The sequence below is a fragment of the Microplitis demolitor genome, chromosome 6, assembly GCF_026212275.2.
Source record: "Microplitis demolitor isolate Queensland-Clemson2020A chromosome 6, iyMicDemo2.1a, whole genome shotgun sequence".
In the NCBI taxonomy this organism is placed as follows: Eukaryota; Metazoa; Arthropoda; class Insecta; order Hymenoptera; family Braconidae; genus Microplitis; species Microplitis demolitor.
In genome coordinates, this window is record NC_068550.1 from 22,669,024 (window position 1) to 22,690,251 (window position 21,228).

Below are 21,228 nucleotides of genomic sequence, written 5' to 3' on the forward strand. Positions count from 1 at the left end.
CGCGTAATTTTGTTTTAAATAAACTTGTAAAAATTAAGGAATTAAATAGTTTTACTTTTTATAAATTTTTAAAAATTAAGTACCCGAATCTTCAATTGTCGGTTGAAGGGCTGTCACTTTTTAGCATCCGTGTGTCTATTGACCACGAAGTGTTTTTTTATTTATGACCGATTTATATATTTTTTTCCATGAGAAATATTAGCATTAAATAATAAAATGAAGTACAAGTAATTAATTGTACAATTAAACTGGTCAATGCACTGAAAAATTAAATAAAAACCGGTTATTGTAAGAGTCGAGAATTTTTTAGTTGTGCAGTATGACAATAATTGTTAATAGAAGACAGTAATAATTACCATGTTAATTATAATTATTACAAACCCACGATAAGGACTATTACTGTTGATGTATTTTGAAAGATATCATCAAGCGATAGTAATATTTATCATTTGATGTAATGATAACTAGTATATTTATGGTAATTATTAATATACTAATTTACCATTCGGAATAACTATTAGCATTACATGTTTTAAATATTAATATATTGTTAAAGCCACAATAATTTATGTGATTAATGTATGAAAAAATAAAAAGTTAACAACAAGGAATTATGGTAATCATTACCATGAAATTCTCAGCGTGTATGAAATTATTTTTGTATTTGTAAAAAAAAGAAGAAATTAAATTTTCCTGTTAATTTTTTTTACAATATTAATGTTTTTATTTAATATAATTTTATTAACACTTTATACTTAAAAATTCTCACAATTAAATTAGATGAGGAAATAATTGTTGGATATTTGATTATAAATTATTAAATAAAAGAGCTCTCATGTTTCATTTTTTTTTTTTTTTTTTATCTTTTTCCATATTTGTTGTTTTCATTATTCACATATTTTATTTTAATAATTACATACTATTTTTTTCCACGCGCTTAGTTCGTTATTCCTAATATTTATAATCGTGATTAACGATAATTGTGGAGACGTTAATTTAACAAAAAAAAGGTTCGCAGTAGAAAAAAATCATTAATAAGAAAATTATCTTATTTGAAATTACAATTTGATAATTTTTTTTTTTTGTTATAATTTAAAATTCTGATTTTTTTCTAATATTGCCATAATTTTACTTATACATTAAATACAAAAAACACTAAATTATTTATTTAAATTTAAAAAATTCGCGCTTTTTTTTAAATCCCATTCCGCTTGTAAAAGACTGAAAAATTTTAAAAAATTCAGTTTCGCTTCCGTTCCGACAGTAAAATGAAATAAACCAGCCTTTAATTTTTCTATTCCTTTCTCTTTTTATAAAACTCAGTGCATGCGCGTTAAATAAAATATGTGCAGGTATGATGCGCAAGAAAACGATCGATGATGCGACTTCCCAGCGAAGCCGGCGTCCATTTTATCTTGTTGTTAGTGTTAGGTGCGTGTAATAATTATTTTTAAAATTTTAATTATCACTTAGTACTGTCACTAAGTATCATTTTATTAAATAAACAAATAAATCGTAAGCTATATCTATTTTCATCATTATTACCAATTGTTAGTAATTATTAATTACTCATTATTATTTTAGTTATAAATTACTGTACTGAGTTTAGTGAAATTTAATTTAGCCGCTAAATAATTTTATTATTTTTAATTTTAAAAATAATTTATTTATTAATTGCAGATTAAGTAATGGATAGCGGACCTCCTGCACGTGGTGGCTTTAGAGGACGTGGTGGACCAATGCGTGGCCGTGGTGGTTTTGGAGACCGTGGACGGTAAGAAATGTCATTCAAAATTTAACTTTTTATTAAATTTAATTATTTTATTTTATTATTTTCTAGAGGTGGACCACCGCGAGGTGGAATGATGCGCGGACGTGGTGGTGCCCCAGGTCCGATGCGAGGTGGACCTCCGGGTATGCGAGGCCGTGGGGGACCTCCAGGACGAGGTGGACGTGGTGGCCACTACCCTCCAGGGTTTGTAATTTTTTTTTTTTAAATTTTTCTTAGAAATTTAATTTTAAATTTAAAAAATAAATTTAAAATTTTAGCGGGCCACCAGACGCAAGTATAGCAGGCGGACCAGGTGGGGCTCCGCCACCCCCTCCGGGAGTCGGCGGACCAACGCGAGGCAGTGGTCGTGGAGCACCTGGTGGATTCCGTGGCCGGGGTCGAGGTGACTTTGGCCGTGGTGACAGTCGTGGTGGGGGTTTCCGTGGCCGTGGTGGTGATCGCCGTGGCCGTGGCTCAGGAATGTTCAATCGTGACGGACCACCAAGAGGCCGTGGGGCAAATGGCGCCGGTTTCAGTGATCGTGGACGTGGAATGGACCGTGGTCGTGGTGCTCCAGTTAAACGAGGTGGAGTTCCAGGTGCTGGTGGACCACCAAAACGACCACGTTATGATGTCGCAGCTGCACAGCCAGCCAATGGTTACGCTTCCCAACCTCCGAGTCAAGGTTACGGGCCAGGTAATGGGTATGGACAACCAGCACCAGCACCCGTCGGCAGTTACGGAGCAACTACTGGTACTTATGGACCTCCTCAGAGTGGTTACCAACAATCTTACCAAGGCTACGAGAGCTACCAAGCGCCCGCAGACTACACACAATCGACGGTAACTATTTTGCATTGATATATATATATATATAATTAATAACAATTACTCTGACAAGAATTATATTTATTATTAATTACTTAGACGTTCTATCAACAGGGGTATCCAGCACAAGCACCACCAGACAATAGATATGGTGGTATACCCCAAGCACCTGCAGCAAGTTTTAATTCTGGAGACCCATATGGTTATGGAAAAGTTCCACCTCAAGGTTCGTCATATTTTTATTATTATAAACATAATTCATTTTATTTTTTCTTAAAAAAATTTTTATTTTATTTTACACGGAAAAGTTTTTTTTCTACATATGAATATTTTTTTTTTTTTTTTTTTCGTAATTTATTGAAAAAAAAAAAAATAAATAAATAAAAAATTATTAATTATCTGCTAAGTTCAAAATCATTAAATTTAAATTTAAAAAAATTTTCCGTGTATTCTATCAAATGTTATTATTTAACTTCTTATCTCTATATCAATTACATATTTTGTAAATAAAAAAAAATGTACTTGTAAAAAAAAAGTTAGTAGAGATAAAAAAAAAAAATAATAATATTTGTATGCCGGGTGCGCAGTTAATTACCAACAGGAGGCAGTTGCTCCTGCTGTGGGTGGTGGTGATGGTGGTGATGGTGTTGGAAATTATCCTCCTGCTAATCCTTACGACGATCAATCCTGTAATAACAGCGGCATGACGGTCAGGGGTGATTATTCAACACACGAGTATGGTTAGTTTTATCACAGAGACTTTTTATTTAAAATAAAAATAATTTAATGGGATTCATTTATCGATTCAGGCGAGAAAATTAAATATTATATCACCGCCAAACCACTATTGAGCACTGCCTTCTGATTGGAATTTTTTAAAAAATCGAACTTTTTTTTTTTTGCACTTTTATTTAATAAAAAAAAAAAAAAACAAAATTTTAAACTTTTTTCTCGTCTGAGTCTCTATGAGTTTAATTATTTTTTAAAAAATATTCATTTCTTTTTTCTTTAAATAAATAAAATATTTTACAGACTATACAAGTCAAGACGGTGGCTATGGGAAACAAGATTATGGTGAGTACCAATCTGTTGACAGGCATTTCTATTAAATAAAAAAAAAAAAAACAAAATGACGAAAAAAATAACAAGTTAATTAAGATGAATAAAATTAAGAACAATAAAAAATAAATTATGGAAATAATAAATAAAAAAATTATTTGAAATTTTATTAAGGACACTAGTAACGATGCTATGGTAAATTTAAATAAACACATGTGTAATTTAATTTAAATAATTATAAGAATAAAAACAAACAATTATAAAAACAATTTAGGTAATTTACTTTAGGATATATTTAGGATTTACACGGTTTTGTTTAGGATTAATTAAAATATCACTTGATGATAATTTTCGACTATTTAATAATATAATAATATTAATTATTACATAGTAATGTAGATTTAAAGAATATAAATAAATAATTGATTTATGTGGGAATTATTTATATGAATTTTAAATATCAATGACCGGAGGAGCTAAATTAAGTTGGAGATGCGCTGGTTTAAAGTCCCACTTTCCGTAGATTAATTCAACATTTTATTTTGAAATAATTAATTATTTTCTCAACGATTTTATTTATTGCAATTATTTTATTGACAAATACTAATTTTTTTTTTTTTAATTTTTAATGACAAATCATAAAAATTTATTTTTAAAACATTTTTACGTTATCATTTTTATAAAAAATTTATTGGATTGCGTACAATAAGATTTTACTATTTACGTACTTTAAAAAAAAAATTAAATAGCACAAAAAATATTTTTGTAAAATAATCCCTAGAAGATTCAATTACAACTATATAATAATGCTGGTAAATTATTAATTAATTTTTTGAATAATTGCCGGTGTTATAAGGAAATTTTTATATTTTTAAATTATACCTGATTTGAGTTTAAATCATTTTTTTATGACATTTTACTTTGGAGCAGATGATAAGTTTTAAAGTTAAAAAATTTAAATGAGATCTGATTAGATCAACAGATCGCATACAAACTTAATACCCACTGAGGAAAAAAAAAATTATAATTTCAAATAAGATAATTTTCTTATTAATGATTTTTTTCTACTGCGATCCTTTTTTTTTTTTTAAATTAACGTCTCCACAATTATCGTTAATCACGATTATAAATATTAGGAATAACGAACTAAGCGCGTGGAAAAAAATAGTATGTAATTATTAAAATAAAATATGTGAATAATGAAAACAACAAATATGGAAAAAGATAAAAAAAAAAAAAAAAAAAAAATGAAACATGAGAGCTCTTTTATTTAATAATTTATAATCAAATATCCAACAATTATTTCCTCATCTAATTTAATTGTGAGAATTTTTAAGTATAAAGTGTTAATAAAATTATATTAAATAAAAATATTAATATTGTAAAAAAAATTAACAGGAAAATTTATTTTCTTCTTTTTTTTTACAAATACAAAAATAATTTCATACACGCTGAGAATTTCATGGTAATGATTACCATAATTCCTTGTTGTTAACTTTTTATTTTTTCATACATTAATCACATAAATTATTGTGGCTTTAACAATATATTAATATTTAAAACATGTAATGCTAATAGTTATTCTGAATGGTATATTAGTATATTAATAATTACCATAAATATACTAGTTATCATTACATCAAATGATAAATATTACAATCGCTTGATGATATCTTTCAAAATACATCAACAGTAATAGTCATTATCGTGGGTTTGTAATAATTATAATTAACATGGTAATTATTACTGTCTTCTATTAACAATTATTGTCATACTGCACAACTAAAAAATTCTCGACTCTTACAATAACCGGTTTTTATTTAATTTTTCAGTGCATTGACCAGTTTAATTGTACAATTAATTACTTGTACTTCATTTTATTATTTAATGCTAATATTTCTCATGGAAAAAAATATATAAATCGGTCATAAATAAAAAAACACTTCGTGGTCAATAGACACACGGATGCTAAAAAGTGACAGCCCTTCAACCGACAATTGAAGATTCGGGTACTTAATTTTAAAAAATTTATAAAAAGTAAAACTATTTAATTCCTTAATTTTTACAAGTTTATTTTAAAAAAAATTACGCGGTACAAAATAATTAAAAAGTTGCAGTGACTTTAAAATCCACGACGGTAATTATTACCATCGGCATGACAAATATCCTCAGCTAAAATTATAATTATTACTATTAATTATATTAGCGATTACTTTCAAAATTACTGTGCTGTATGGTTATCATCAACGAACTCTGATAATAATCATTACCATAAAATTATCAGCGTATATAATTTATCAATAATTGATAAATGCTCTAATAATTTTAATTAATAGATAAATAATTATCATTAATACTCAGAATAATTCAGTATTGCGGGTTTACTGATTAATAATAATAATAACTATAATTATATATATATTTACATAGATTATAATTAGACAGACAAATAATACAATTTTTTTTATTTCCTCAATGAAGAAGATATAAATAAATAGGTAATTCTATTTTACTGATAAAAAATGAAGTACAGAACAAAAAAAAGTCATTTACAAAACTATTATACATATTTTGCTTTATAAAATGTAAAATTATTATTATTTTCTTTTAACGAATTTATAAAATAGAGAAGATGTAATTAGAAAATTGATATTTAATAATTAATTAATTATAAAGATAATGAAAAAAAAAATATATATAAATATAAGAAATGACCCCTTTATTTCCTCACCTTTATTAATATGAAATAAATGAGGGATTTCTAACTATTTTAATCGAAAATATTAAATTTCAGAGGCTAATTAAGATGCATAAGAACAAACTTGTACCCAACAAACTGTTCGAGCGAAACTATAAATCATATATATATTTATGAATTTTTTTTTAATTTCTGAAGATTAATAGTTAAGAAACTTCAACTGATAAAAGAAATCAATAAAGAAGACATCAAGTGAAATGATGAATTTAATATTAAAAGCAACGAAAAACATTTTCTTTATATCATTAAAAAAAAATGAAAACTTACTTTTTTATCCTGAATGATATAAATTCTTGACATTACCCTAAAGTAGGTGGACCTAAAAATATTTACTCCCTTAATTTCTTTATTTTTTACATATATAATTATTTATATACATTAGGGTGGCCCAAAAAAACCATCTATTTTTTTTCGAGTCTTTTATGAAAATTTTTTGGTTTACGATATTTTAAGAAGCCTCTCCAAAAATCGATGATTAAAAATTTTCAAGAGGTCGCTCACGAATTTTTAAAATATCAAAAATCATTGAAATCCGGATTTTTTACTTCGAAATTTTTTCTTTGGTTGCAGCAATAGTTTATATTTGTAAAATCATGTCTATGTTGAAAATTTCAGCCCGAAATTTAAATATTTAAACGGCGCTCAAGAATTTTGAATATTAACTGATAATATGTAACTAATACTTTCAATTAGTTTTTGTATTTTTTTATAACTCAATTATTGTCATTTCAGTAAAATATAACTTTTTCATAACCAAAAATATACAGGACAGTTTTAAACAATAAAATTTGCTAAGGTTTGAATAAACGAAAAAACCGAAAAATTGAATTAAAAAATAAAAAAGTATGTAGATAACTTATTATTTATATTTCTCTGTTATATATTCATTGATTGTGATGCAAATTGATTGTGAAAAAATCGAGAAGCTTTATTATTAATATTCTCGGGTCGCTCGAAAACGTTCAAAAGACAGCACTTGAAACATCCGAAATTCTTGAGCGAGGTTTAAATATTTAAATTTTGGGCTCAAATTTTCAGCGGGGTCATGATTTTAAAAATATAAACTATTACTGCCACAAGAAAAAAATTTGAAATAAAAATTCAAATTTCGATGATTTTTGATATTTTCAAAATTCGTGACCTCTTGAAAATTTTTCATCGTCGATTTTTGAAGAGGCTTCTTAAAACTTCGTAAACCAAAAAATTTTCATAAAAGACTCGGAAAAAAAGTAGTCAGTTTTTTTAGGCCATCCTAATATACATGTCAATAAAATATGAATTCAAATCATCTTGAAAGCACAAGAATTTTCAGTACGAGTTCGATATTAACATATTTAGTAGGTTTCGCAACACAATAATTTTTATTCTGTCTTTTTTGAGAATAGAACTAAGAATTTTTTTTTCTATTTTCCAAACGTGTTTTCCCATAAAAATTTGAATTTACAAAGAAAAAAAAATATTGTCCATGTTATGAGCTAAAATCGTTCAGAAATTCGTACTTTTGAATCTTAAATATTTTTAATTCATTTTAAAAACTATAACAGTAAAAATTTCGAAAAGTTATAAATATATGAAAACTATTGATGTTGATATTGAATGGATTTTATTCAATTGAATTCAAAAATTTCGTTGCTTATTGTGATAAAACGTCAATTAATAAAAATGAAAAAGATTATCTATTTCTATATAGTATATTAAATAGCAATGGAGGGAAAGTTCAAATTTTTGCCTCTGTTCAGATGATGAGAAAAAGTAAAACTTTTTAGATCAAGTTTTGTAAAAAATTTTCTTACTTAAAATCCTTTTTTTTCTGTGCATCACTTCCCAGTCTTCGATTTTTGCAACACTAACTCTGTTATTCTTGATAAATTTATTTTTATATCACATTTTTTCAAAAATATATATTGAGAAATAATTTTATAAAAATAAAAAATTATAATATTCTGCACTAATTTAAAAAAAAAAAAAAAAAAAAAAAAACATACACACAGAGAATTTTACATGAAAAATTATTACAGTTGAACATGAAAAAAAGTATGGAATTATGGTAAAAATTACCCATACCATCGAATTTTGTAAAATATATCCAAGAGAATTGTAATTTTCACAAGGCAACAGATTTTATTTAATTTTATATATTTTTAGCAGCTGCGTCGTAATTGATTATGCTAAATTATAATATTTGGTAAAATATTAGTAAAAAATAAAATAAAAAATTGTGCTTTGACATTTGGCGGCAGTAGAGCACTATCTATCCGCTTTCCGTTCGAGGTGTGCAAAAATTATAATTGAAAATAGACTGAAAAAAAAATAGATTGGAGGCATTTATTAGCTCAATATACATCCGATAATTTGATAACAATAAAATATAAGCATGTTAATTTTGGAAAATTGAGTATAATTTATTTATTCAAATAAATCACCATTAGCAATAATCAAAACTGTCCGGGATAAAAATATTTCGCCAAAGCCATAGAATTCAATCCTCAACGGCCACACGGGGTAACTTCTTTTTTTTTTAAATTTTTTGACCAATTTATTTGAAAAGTATAAGACCTTTAATTCCACTTTTTTTAAGCGGAGTAACTAGTCACCATGTGGCCGTTAAGTGTTGATTCAAAGAGAGCCTTATGTTCACGACCTAAGCCTTTTTTCGGCCAAAAAAAAACTTTATTATTTTGGCCTTAAATTTTTTACCTGGCGTCTATCTACTAAATTTACCAAAAATTTCATAAGCATTAAAATAAATATCTATAATTATAATAAAAAAAAAAGATTCACAAAATATTTTACAAGAGATGATCGCTTCGCCACGTAATTAATTCTAACCTATCAGTAGTATGAACGAAAAGAGCCGAACAAACTCGAATTTAAACATTTTTGATAAAAATTACCATGCTGCATAGTGGAATTTATTTAAAAAATTGAAATTTAATAGATTTTTTCACAAGTCAAAAATTTTACTATATGGGATAGTAGGAAGTTATCTTTTAGAGGTTATTTTAATCCCTAGCATATTTGAATTACCGTAAAATACCAAAATTTTCACCATTGAGAAGAATTGCTATAAAATATAGTAATTTACAGCATATTACGGTAATTTAAGTAAAATACTGCCTCCTACGGCTAATTTACTGTAAAATGTCTACAGTTCAAAGTAACATTACGGTATTTTTCCGTAAAGTAGGCAAATTAGGTCAAATACCGCACTTTAGGGCATATTGACCATAATATTGCGGTGATTAAACGTAAAATTGCGGTATTTTAAGATGAAAATGCGATATTTTAAAACTGCCGCCAAATACGGCAATTTACAGTATAAATTACCGCAATTTTGCCGCAAACTTCGGTAATTTATGATAAAATACTGCATTTTATGGCTAATTACGGTATTTTAGATTAAATCCAGTTCCGCTAGAGATAAAATTTGATTAAAAACTACTGAAACAAATGGAACAACTATAAAAAATATTGAATTGCCCCATCGTACGTTTTAATATAAAATTCTCTGCGTGTATAATTATATTATTATTATTACTAAATATAAATGAAAGATAATATAGTTATGACATAAAAAATAATAAACAAGGAAACTGTCCTAGAAGACCAGCGATAATAAAACAGAACAACGAATCAATGAAAATAATAACGACAAGTTTACGTAATTAAACCGTAGGTATTTTTTATTAATTACACAATATATAAATAATCGATAATTATTATTTTTCGTATCATACTTTTTTTTTTAATCGATTATCAAATATTTTAATACACTATTTTTATTTTATTTATAAAATTCTCACGATAAAATAAAGCAAAAAAAAAAAAAATAGAAAATTTTATTTTAATTTTGTTTACAAAAAAAAAGATTTTATAATATATAAGTATATCTATATACAACTAAGAAAAAATAAAAATAAAAATACAAAAGTAAATCAATTGATGCCGGAAATAAAAATGCAAAATGATGAAACATCTGAATAACAATAAGATCCAAATGATTGAATAAACTACGGCTCAAAAATATACAGGTGAGTAAAAATACTAAATATATATACCGTTTTTTATTTATAATTAATTGATTGATTCAAAAAAACATCATAATAATGAGTTATCAATTATAAACAAATACATATATTGTAATATAATAATAATTAAGATATATATATATTAAAAAAAAAATCTAAAGCTCTCCGGTACTATTTTACATATAGTGCAATACTGAATTACATAACAAATTTGTCAATGTCTGTCTACAAAAGAAAAAAAAATATATATATATATATATATGTTACAAAAATATATATAAAAAATAAAAGGGCGTTTATTATTAATAATTATAAATCTAGGCACTGATAAAGATTAAATTTTATGTAAGAAAAAAAAAAAATATTTTTTTACGCGAATTTTTAATGATTTAAAAATAAAAAAAATTTGTTTGAATTTTTTTGCTAATTATGTTTAATATTTTTTTTTAATATTTAAATTTTTTTCTTAGGGTAAAAAAAAAATAACGGAGCACGGAAGATACTTGGAATAATAAATATATGTACAATCACATGACTGATTATTTACGTCATGATTCCATTACTGGACAGTAATTACATGTTATTAGTAACAACAAAAGGTAACACAATTTTAATTATCGTTTAATAAAAATGTTATTTATTATTTTTACTGACATGATTTTTAAAAATTATTTTATGGCTTTATTTGTAAAATAAAAATAAATTATGGCAGTCTTAAGACTTATTAAATGACTTGATAAAATTTATTAGTGACCCTTATTAAAAACTCCAATTAAAATGAAAATTAAATCAGAATTGCTTGGAGTATTCCGAGTATCCAATTTAATTTTATCGAAACTATCCGATTAAATCCAATTACTATTTTTCAATTGGAGTTTTTTAATAGGGGAGGTAATCACGAATGGATGTACAGGAGATTTTTAATGTTAATTTATCAAAAAAGAAAAAATAATTTTTTTGCATGAGTAGTAACTGCAAAATATTTACCAAACATTTGTTGAATACTTAAATATCCTTTCAATTTTTAAAATTTGTAAATTTAAATTAAAAAAAATTTCGAATTTTTAATCACAGATTTTTCATGAATTAAATTTGATATTTTTTTTTTTCATTTAATAGAAGCTTTCAATATCCGTAAAAAAAATTTTTTACATTGAGTGAAAGCTACACATTTTTTAAAAAAAATGTCACTTCCAATAATTTTTCAAAAAATTACGACAACTGTCAAGTACTCAGAATTTATAAAAATATTAATTCCTCTCTAAATCAATAAAAAGAAAAAAATTTTTTTTTACTCTAGTAATTTATTTTTTTATCCCAAAATTATCAATTTCGAAGCGCACGATGACCTTGAAAAAGTTTACAAAATAACAATAAAAGTTTATAAAAACAAATAAAAAAATAAAATAATTGTAATTTTAAAAAAATATCTCCCTTACATCTTTATTATTATTTTTAAGTAGTTCCTTAGATTTATTTTATTTATTACTCTCATTATTTGTAAAAGTGAGCATAAAAATGTTTGGTAACCACAGAGTACCTTAGCTTTGATAAAATTATCATGATAATAATATTAAAAATAGTAATGATAGGGACATGATTTTTGCCTTATTTTTTAAATGAGTATCTCAAATTTTTGATATTACGGCGAAAATATTGATCTTATTAAAAAAGTTTTCGAACAAAAGTTGTAGGAAATTTAATTTAAAAAAAAAAATGTCTCTTATAATTTTTTTATACGATCAATATTTTCACTGAAATTCAAAAATTAAGATTCATAATAAATGATTCAAAATTTGATTAATTATGAAAATTAATTTTGAAATTACGGCTTTCTTATTAGTCCTAAGAAAAAATTATAAGAGACATTTTTTTTCCAAAATTAAATTTTCTACAACTTTTGTTTGAAAGCGTTTTTAATACGACTAATATTTTTACTGCAATTAAAAAATTAAGATTCATAATGAATGATTCAAAATTTGATTAATTATGAAAATTAATTTTGAAATTACGGCTTACTTATTAGTCCTAAGAAAAAATCATAAGAGACATTTTTTGTCCAAAATTAAATTTCCTACAACTTTTGTTTGAAAACTTTTTTCATAACACCACTAATTATTAATTGTTTTTAAATTAACGCAAAAATCCTGGCCCTAGTAATGAATATACGCAAACGACTAGTTGATGACTGAATTATTTAAGTACTTATTCGTCGTTTTTGCTGATCACTTGACAGTAGCATCAGTTGTATGTAACTGTGACCTTCACGTAAATTAATGAGCCTAAAAAATTTAATTTATTTTAATTATAACTTAAAATTAAAAATTTTTTTATTTAATTAAATTAATACCTGTCTCGTTCTTGTTGTTGTATATGCAGTCGATCCCCACGTCGTAGAGGAAGAATAACGCTGGTATAACAAGACGCTTCAGTTGCTGTAACTGCTGATACTGTTGCACATTTTATTACTTTTCTTGTCAATGATGTGCCTTCAGAACTTAGTAATATCCAATATGAATAATGTGATGGTTCACCATAATAATAAATCTATAATTATTACAACAAAAAAAAAGATGTTAATTTTTTATGTTTCAATTATTTTTTTTAAATAATTAAGGTAAAAGACCCCATTATTGACATTATAAGAATGTCTGTGATTGTTTGAATTTTTTAATCGTATTTAAAATTAATATAATCAACTTTTTTTGCATTGGACGTTTTAATTGATGTCTCTACTTGTATATTTGAATTAATTTACCTAAATAGCAATAAGTCAAATTAAAAATATATTAACTTAAAAGCAACAAGTCGAGTGTAGGTATTATTGACAGGGTAAAATAGTGTCAAAGCCAACTATTGACATACCATGGATCCCATTATTGACAGATCTAATGCGCATGTGCAGCAGTTTATAAAAAATTATCAAAGGCCACCGTCAATTAGATTCAAATTAATTATAAATATTTTAATTAAAAACGACAAAATACGATAATTACAATGAAAAATTCACCTAGGACACAGTTTTATTTTTTTATAAAATATATTTTAAAATTGAACTATTTTTTCATTTAAAAATATCAAAAAATTGATAAGAAGTATTAATCAATGTGATTATTCATACAGTTAATTAATAAATTAGAACAATATGTCAATAGTAGGGGCCATGTCAATAATGGGGGCTTTTACCTTAGTTGTAAAAAAATTATTTCTCTCAGTGTGTTTATTTTTACCCAAAAAATATTTAAATAAATTCAAATTTATAAATTTAAATGTATGGAAAATTTTAAATTTTAAAAATCAAAATTACCTGAGCTGACACCATAAATAATCCATTAACAGTTACTTCAATAGATCGTTTATCTTCGACCAAATGAAATTTATTGAACCCATAACGCGATTCGTTTTGTTTAACCCAAGGGCCGATGTAAACTAAATCATAAAAATAAATAAATTTAAAGTTTGAAAATTAAAACGCCCACAACTCACTTGCTCATTCAAAAAAATAAAAAAAAATTGATTAATCGGTTGTATATTTTTTAGTTAATGTGTTTACCAACACACTTTTTTTTTCAATCATTAGTATAAAAAAATTGACGTAAAATTGTATTCGTTTTATTCATTAATAAGTTATCTTTTAAATGATATAAAATTTTTTCTAATTAATAATATTTGAACGAGCGTAAAGCGTTTTTTACGTGAGTGAATCAGCTGGGAGCAAGTAAGTTTGCTTCGCAATTAAAGTGTGCAAAAAAAAATAATGTATACTAACTACCTGTATCAGTAACATGTTGTTCAGGAACAGCACCAACGAATGTTGCTACCAGTGGTCCTAATTAAAAATAATCATGATTATTATTTTGTTTTAATAAAATAAATATCAACAAATAAACGAAACGGCAAGCAGTGAATTAGTAAAATAATATGAATTATTTATTATTAAGTCAAATTAAAATAATTAAGGATTGTCTACGTGTATAACCCTGATTAAAAACTCCGATTCAATCCGATTTTAAAATTCCAATCGGAAAGTCCCGAATAAATCCGATTGGAAGTTAACCCATTCACGCATTTGTTCCCACATAATTTTTCCGATTTACAATAATATATTGGCTAAGTAAAATCTTTTTTAGATTTGTAATTTTCAAATTTATTGTGCTTTTTAGAGTTTCTGCGGGATACCTTTACATGTAATTGTAAAAATTAGTAATAGAATAAATAAAGTACATGCTCCATGTAATGTTCATTTATGTTATACTTCAGATCGTGATTGTTTTGTAGAATTTCATACTATTTAGTAGGGTGGCCCAAAAAAACCAACTATTTTTAACTTCCCGCTAAGAAAATTGTAAATTTTCAAAAATTCAGGAAGTTATTGGTTTCACCCCGATTTGTGAGAATCGAAATTCCAATAGATGTCGACGTTTTGAGGTTCTAAGCTATAATGACTAAATTCAAGATCATGTCCGAGTGTATGTATATATTCTGTAACTTTTGAAAGGATGAACCGATTTTGATCTTCGAGGTGTCATTCGACGCGGCTTGTTATTTACTATAAACACTGAAAATTTGAGCTTAAACGATAGGGTACGTTCGGAGATCGGTTCATTCGTTCAAGAGAAACCATTAACGAGAGAACTGAAAAAAAAAATTTTTTTTAGTATTTTGAAAATTTCTCAAAAACGACATGATAAATCAATTTCAAAATCTGATCAGTTGTGAAACTCAATGAAACGCGTCGATTGCCACCTTAAACGTCTCAATTGGTTTATTCGTTCGAGAGATATCATTGTAGAAAAAATGGTACAAAGCGTTATTTTTCGAAAACAAAGGCATACAAAAGTATTTTCGAGCTCAAGGAGCTCGAAATAGGCGGGAAGATTTAGGGCTGGCCCACAGAGTCAACCAACAGACCGATTTTTTTTTTTTCGAGTTTCTTATGAAAATTTGTTGGTTTACGATGTTTTAAGAAGTCTCCAAAAATCGATGATAAAAAATTTTCAAGAGGTCGCTCACGAATTTTTAAAATATCAAAAATCATTAAAATCCGGATTTTTTACTTCGAAATTTTTTCTTTGGTGGCAGCAATAGTTTATATTTGTAAAATCATGTCTATGCTGAAAATTTCAGCCCAAAATTTAAATATTTAAACGGCGCTCAAGAATTTTGAATATTAACTGATAATATGTAACTAATACTTTGAATTAGTTTTTGTATTTTTTTATTAGTCAATTATTGTCAATTCACTAAAATATAACTTTTGCATAACCAAAAATATACAGGACAGTTTTAAACAATAAAATTTGCTAAGGTTTGAATAAGCGAAAAAACCTAAAAATTGAATTAAAAAATAAAAAAGTATGTAGATAAGTTATTATTTCTATTTCTCTGTTATATTTTCATTGATTGTGATGCAAATTGATGGTGAAAAAATCGAGAAACTTTATTATTAATATTCTCGGGTCGCTCGAAAACGTCCAAAAGACAGCACTCGAAACATTCGAAATTCTTGAGCGAGGTTTAAATATTTAAATTTTGGGCTCAAATTTTCAGCGGGGTCATGATTTCACAAGTACAAACTATTACTGCCACGAGAAAAAAATTTGAAATAAAAATTGAAATTTCGATAATTTTTAATATTTTTAAAATTCTTGAGAGATTTTTGAAAAGGCTTCTTAAAACATCGTAAATTATTAAATTTTCATAAGAGGGATATATGTGTCCCCTTTCCAAAAATACTAAAATATACACAATTTCTGTCTTGCATGTTACTTTTGCGTTAAATTAGATAAAAAAAAGCAAAAACATTTATACTGACTTGGAATAGTTATGAAAGTCTAAGGGTTTATTTAATCAGAGTTTTTAATCAGAGAAAAGCGAAGTAAAAAAAAAATCGCCTGTCATGGATTAAAATCAAAATCGGGCATACTAATACAACAATAATGGTCCACGTGTACCCAATCGCCTGCGACTGCGTTTTAGCCTCCTTTTGAGCTTTCTTCGTTGTTTACCTCGTCCATCATCCCTACGGGATCTTCCTGCACGTGAATCAATCCAGCCAGTATCATTTTGATTAGTAATCATTGGCACATTATCAGTTCCATTGTATTCGTTAAACCTGGCTATCGATCTTACGAATCTTGTTTTTAATTTATTTCCATCGTCATCATTATTATTATTATTATCTATATTTTTATTATTATCAAAATTTATATTTATATATTTTTGTCGTATCTTTGAAGTTGTGTACTGTCGGATGTTAATTTGATTCAAATTTCTATTTAATCGTTCATATTTTAACATCAATACTGCGAAATTTTTATTCATTGAATTTATCTGAAATAAAATTTTAAAAATTAGTAAAAAAAATATTAATTATATTTTTTTCATAAGAAATCTAATGTCCAAAGACTATTCGTTAAAATAATGTGAGATTGATTTGAAAAAATATATAAAATATAACAAGAATTTTTAAATTTCCCGCTAAAAGAAATTGAAAATCAGACTTGGAGATTTTAGCATCCTACGCCCATATTCTCTGGAAAAAGTTTCTATAACTATGGTAATTATTACCATAATATTTAGTAAGGATTACTGTGGTATTATGGTAACCATTACCATAAAATGTGATAACGGTTACTGTAATATAATAATTACAACCTTTATATCTGGTAATAGTTACTGTAACATTACGATATCTATTACCATTAAATCTGGTAATGATTACTATAATGTTATAGTAATTACCATATCTGATAACGGTTACTAATGTTGTAGTAATCATTACTAAAATATGATAATGATGATTATCATATATCATGGTAATTTCTACCATGGTAATGATTACCATAGTAGTAAGGAATCGAATACCATAATTACATAGGAACTAATATCACATAAGAATGAAAGATATATAGATAATTTATATGGGTACACGGAGAAAAATATATAGTAAATTTTACTAAAAAATATGAGAATAATTAGTAAATTTGAATAGTAATCTTTAAACGCTTATGATTTATATGAAAATTTAATAAACAGATAAGCATATTTTACAAGTCGTTTAGTAATTTCTACTAGTTATGGAAAATCTCCTATATTGCATATTAATTTTTAGTTATATTTAGTAAATTTTACTATCCCGTTTAGTAAATTTTACTGTACCAGAATAGAAAAAAATAGAATTAAATTTTTATTAGCTTTTAACTTTTTATGATTATTGCTGTCATTTTAATTATTATCGTTACTTATGTGATCAGTATTAGTGTTGGTGTCAATTTTTGTTTTTTAAAAAATCACTTGGTCTCAACCGAGATTCGAACCCTGATCTCCCGCGCGCGAGTACTTTCTTATGTCTGACAGCCCGAGGTCTCCTTTGAACAAAAGTTACAGAACTTGTAATACATATTTGTATATGCTATCCCCAGTAACTTTTAATTTTATCTATACACAGTAGAATTTACTATACAGATAGTAAAAAAATATAATCGTGTTAGCAAAAAATACATTGCATAGTAATTTTTAATATTCTGTATAGTAACAAATCCTATATCATATTAGAAAATTAACTTTCTTAAATTAGTATTTATTAATAGTACTTGTAGTAAAATTTACTATGCAAATAGTAAAAAATATAATCGTTTTAGCAAAGAATACATTACGCATAGTAGTTTTGAATATCTAATTGTGTAATAATTACTAACTAGTAAATTTTACTAAACGTTTAGTAATAATTACAATACAGAATGCATTTTTTCACATCTGTTAGTAAATTTTACTATAAGGTTGTAATTTTTACTATACTTTTTTCTCCATGTACCGTTCCTATAATAAATTTAAAAAAAAAAAACATTGTAATTGTTACTATAAATTTCTCTGAATAAAAATTAATTATTCAATAAAAAAACTTAAATAATAAAAACAAAAGAAAATTAAACAATTTACCTGGGCTTCTAATGTTCTAACATCGCGTTTAAGTTGAAAATAAACAATGAAAAATATAACAATAATTAATAACGTAATTAAATTTTGTATTCTTCGATAAACAATCGTTTTCTTATTATTCGATACCGAGACATTCATGTTGACATTACACTCAATAACTTTCCCCATTGATTTATCAACGGTATCTCCAATCCGTATCGTCGTATCTTTCGTCAAAAAATTCTTCATTTTTTTTCTTTTATCAAATAAATATTATTATTTAATTAACTCATTCATATCCTAAAGAACAAAACACAATTAGTTTAATTAATTAATTAAAATAAATAAAATAAAAACTTACTTGAGGATTAGAACAACCGATTTATTCTATAACTGAATAATTTATGGCCAGCTCAGACTATTTATACGATATATATATTTTTTTACCATATATATATGTACTTATTACCAAGTAAAAAAACCTACTAACATAATTTCATTATATTTATATATCAAGTTACATTTTTTCGAATAACAACACAATGAATAATCATTTGACACACTTGCGATACCTTTTAAGTAAAAAAAATTATTTATTTACTCATAATTATAAAGATATAAATTAACACCGGTACTTACGTGATCATTTTTTAAAAAAATATGTTTAAAAAACAAAAATGGTTTTAGCTGTGGACGCTATTAAATCCCATTGTTTACTGTCGCGTGGTCCAGCGATCGATGAATTTTAGTGTAAAAAAAAAAAAATATTTTTCCGCTTTGGCTGGGGCTGTTAAAAGTACCAGCTTCTCAAAATAATAAACCATCCGCTGTAGTTGTAAAGTTTGTTTAACTAAAGTTAACAAATATGATGTGTTAACGACCCTCGTCCTGCGTGTGTTATTTTGTTAAAGCATTTCAAGTCAAGTCCCAACGGTGAACTGACGAATGCCAACACACTGTTCTCAACTTAAGTCCCTAGATCTCAGATCCATGATCCAAGAGATCTACAGTCAATACTTGTTGTTTTCTTATACATATATATATACATTTTATACTTTTTTTTTCGTTTCTTTTCGCTCTCCGTTTATTTTTCTTTGCTATTATATGTCTTCCAGCAGATGCAGATGCTTGTACACTAAATTCTGTAAAGAGCTTTGTGCTGTTACTCTCTGATAATTTTAGATCACTTGACATTCAACATCCATATGAAATATTATTTATATATATATCTATTTTTTTTATTTTCTCATATATTTTAACAAATCTACCTAACAAAATTTTTAAGTACCTGCGAAACTTGTTTTCAAGGACAAATGACCATTTGACCATTTTTTTGTTATCATTATTTTTTTTTTTTTTTTGAGTAAAAGGAAGTTCGTGATCTAAATAAATTAGAAATTTTTTTCTAATCGAAGCATTTTGTTTTTTTTATATATACATATATTTCTGTGTATATTTATTATTATTATTTTAATTTTAGTCATTGTTGCAATTGAATCAATGAGAAATAAATTGCATGATGCATGTAAGTCATGAATTAACTCTATGGAGGACAAAAGAATACTTTTAGATACGAGTCATCGTACGAAAATTACTCTCTAACCACATATATACCTACAGATATATTAATATGATATTTCCTTTTTTTTACCAAATTACCAGTCGTAAGAAAAGTTTGATAATTTAAAAAAATAATTGTAATTGAATTTTAAATAATTTAAAATTTCTCATATATATGTCAAAATTATTTTTATTATTTTTAAAAAAATTATTGTTATTTCAAAAATTTTAAACTGTTAAAAATATATACAAGTATATTAAATTTTATATTTCCCGGGTCGAAAAATTTGATGTTTTTGATCTTTTACAGAAATTTAAAGCTGTTTTTGATCTGTTGTTTTAAAAAACAATTGCGTATTAGCATGTTTCAAATGCCAAAAAATTAAAATAAATTTATAAATCTAGATTTTTATTATTATTTATATTTATAAAAAGTCCTGTTTTTGATCTAAAAGTGATTAAAAACAGACTAAAAATTATAGTAAATAAAGTCTGTTTTTAGTCTAAACCCGATTTAAAACAGACTAAATATCATACGAAAATAAGCCTGATTTTAGCCTGGATAAGGAATAGTACGAACAAAAACAGATTAGATTCTTATATAAAATAAATACGATTTATAAACTTGAATTAAAAAAAAAAATTTGAATTTATCATTCATTTAAAAACAGATCTAATTTCTGACCCGGGTATCTTTTTTTAAAAAATTTGAAATTTACTTTGAAAAAAATTTAATAATAATTTAAACTACTCATTTATGATACAAATTACTTATTTATAATCCATATAAAAATTTCTTACATTAAAAAAATACACAAATAATTATTTCTATTTATTTATCAAATAAATTTTTAAAAAAACTTTTTACACTGAATTTTAAAAAAAATTTTAAACTGTCAAAAGTACAAATTTCAATTAACACTTTTTATAAATATTTTAATTAACAAAAAATTACCAGGAACTTTTTGGAGTAGAAAAAAATTAAACTCGAGTAGTTTTAAATAAAAAATAACTGACATCATTGAAAAGTTATTTGGAAGAAAAATAATCCATACAATTGACCGAATTTGAATTTTACTAGTAATAACGATACTCTATTTAAAATGTGAGTGAACTACAATCTTATACTAGGAAGTTTTTAGTATTTTATCACATGAAATATAACATTACGTCATTGTCTCAAGTAAACTTTTTATTTTTTCTTTATCATTAGCCAGACCATTCTACCATACAAAATATCTCTGCGCACTTATTTTATAGTAAGAAATTTGTTATCGCTTCTGTTTCTTCGTATTTATTTCATT

General features: G+C 25.4%; 2 protein-coding genes across 16 annotated transcripts; one reads left to right on the forward strand and one right to left on the reverse strand.

The window, feature by feature from the left end:
• The first annotated feature begins 1,345 nt into the window (after positions 1–1,345).
• LOC103575127 (collagen alpha-1(I) chain) lies at positions 1,346–12,912 on the forward strand. 9 transcript variants are annotated; one of them, XR_008403846.1, is made up of 9 exons: positions 1,368–1,550; positions 1,681–1,774; positions 1,841–1,975; positions 2,050–2,614; positions 2,699–2,825; positions 3,187–3,339; positions 3,632–3,673; positions 10,915–11,043; positions 12,824–12,912. XR_008403846.1 is itself a non-coding variant. In XM_053739839.1 (8 exons), exons 2-8 carry the CDS (start codon positions 1,689–1,691, stop codon positions 6,461–6,463), a joined length of 1,119 nt encoding a protein of 372 aa, XP_053595814.1. In that variant the 5' UTR covers positions 1,368–1,550; positions 1,681–1,688; the 3' UTR covers positions 6,464–6,776. The 9 variants fall into 9 exon arrangements, 7 of the variants coding, with proteins under 7 accessions (XP_008552996.1, XP_053595813.1, XP_053595816.1 ...); XR_008403847.1 differs by lacking the exon at positions 3,187–3,339 and having other exon boundaries at positions 1,367–1,550; XM_053739839.1 differs by lacking the exons at positions 10,915–11,043; positions 12,824–12,912 and adding an exon at positions 6,453–6,776.
• Positions 11,050–20,794, reverse strand: LOC103575129 (probable serine/threonine-protein kinase MARK-A). Of its 7 annotated transcripts, XM_053739843.1 has the most exons (9): positions 20,726–20,794; positions 19,004–19,506; positions 18,726–18,936; positions 18,386–18,664; positions 16,399–16,777; positions 14,214–14,273; positions 13,752–13,873; positions 12,795–12,991; positions 11,050–12,726 (listed from the first exon to the last, which is right to left on the reverse strand). In XM_053739843.1, the coding sequence occupies exons 4-9, from the start codon at positions 18,611–18,613 to the stop codon at positions 12,642–12,644; spliced, it is 1,071 nt and encodes a 356-aa protein (XP_053595818.1). In that variant the 5' UTR covers positions 18,614–18,664; positions 18,726–18,936; positions 19,004–19,506; positions 20,726–20,794; the 3' UTR covers positions 11,050–12,641. The 7 variants fall into 7 exon arrangements, with proteins under 7 accessions (XP_053595818.1, XP_053595820.1, XP_053595819.1 ...); XM_053739845.1 differs by lacking the exon at positions 20,726–20,794 and having other exon boundaries at positions 18,726–18,846; positions 19,004–19,686; XM_053739844.1 differs by lacking the exon at positions 20,726–20,794 and having other exon boundaries at positions 18,726–18,849; positions 19,004–19,686.
• Positions 20,795–21,228: the final 434 nt, after the last annotated feature.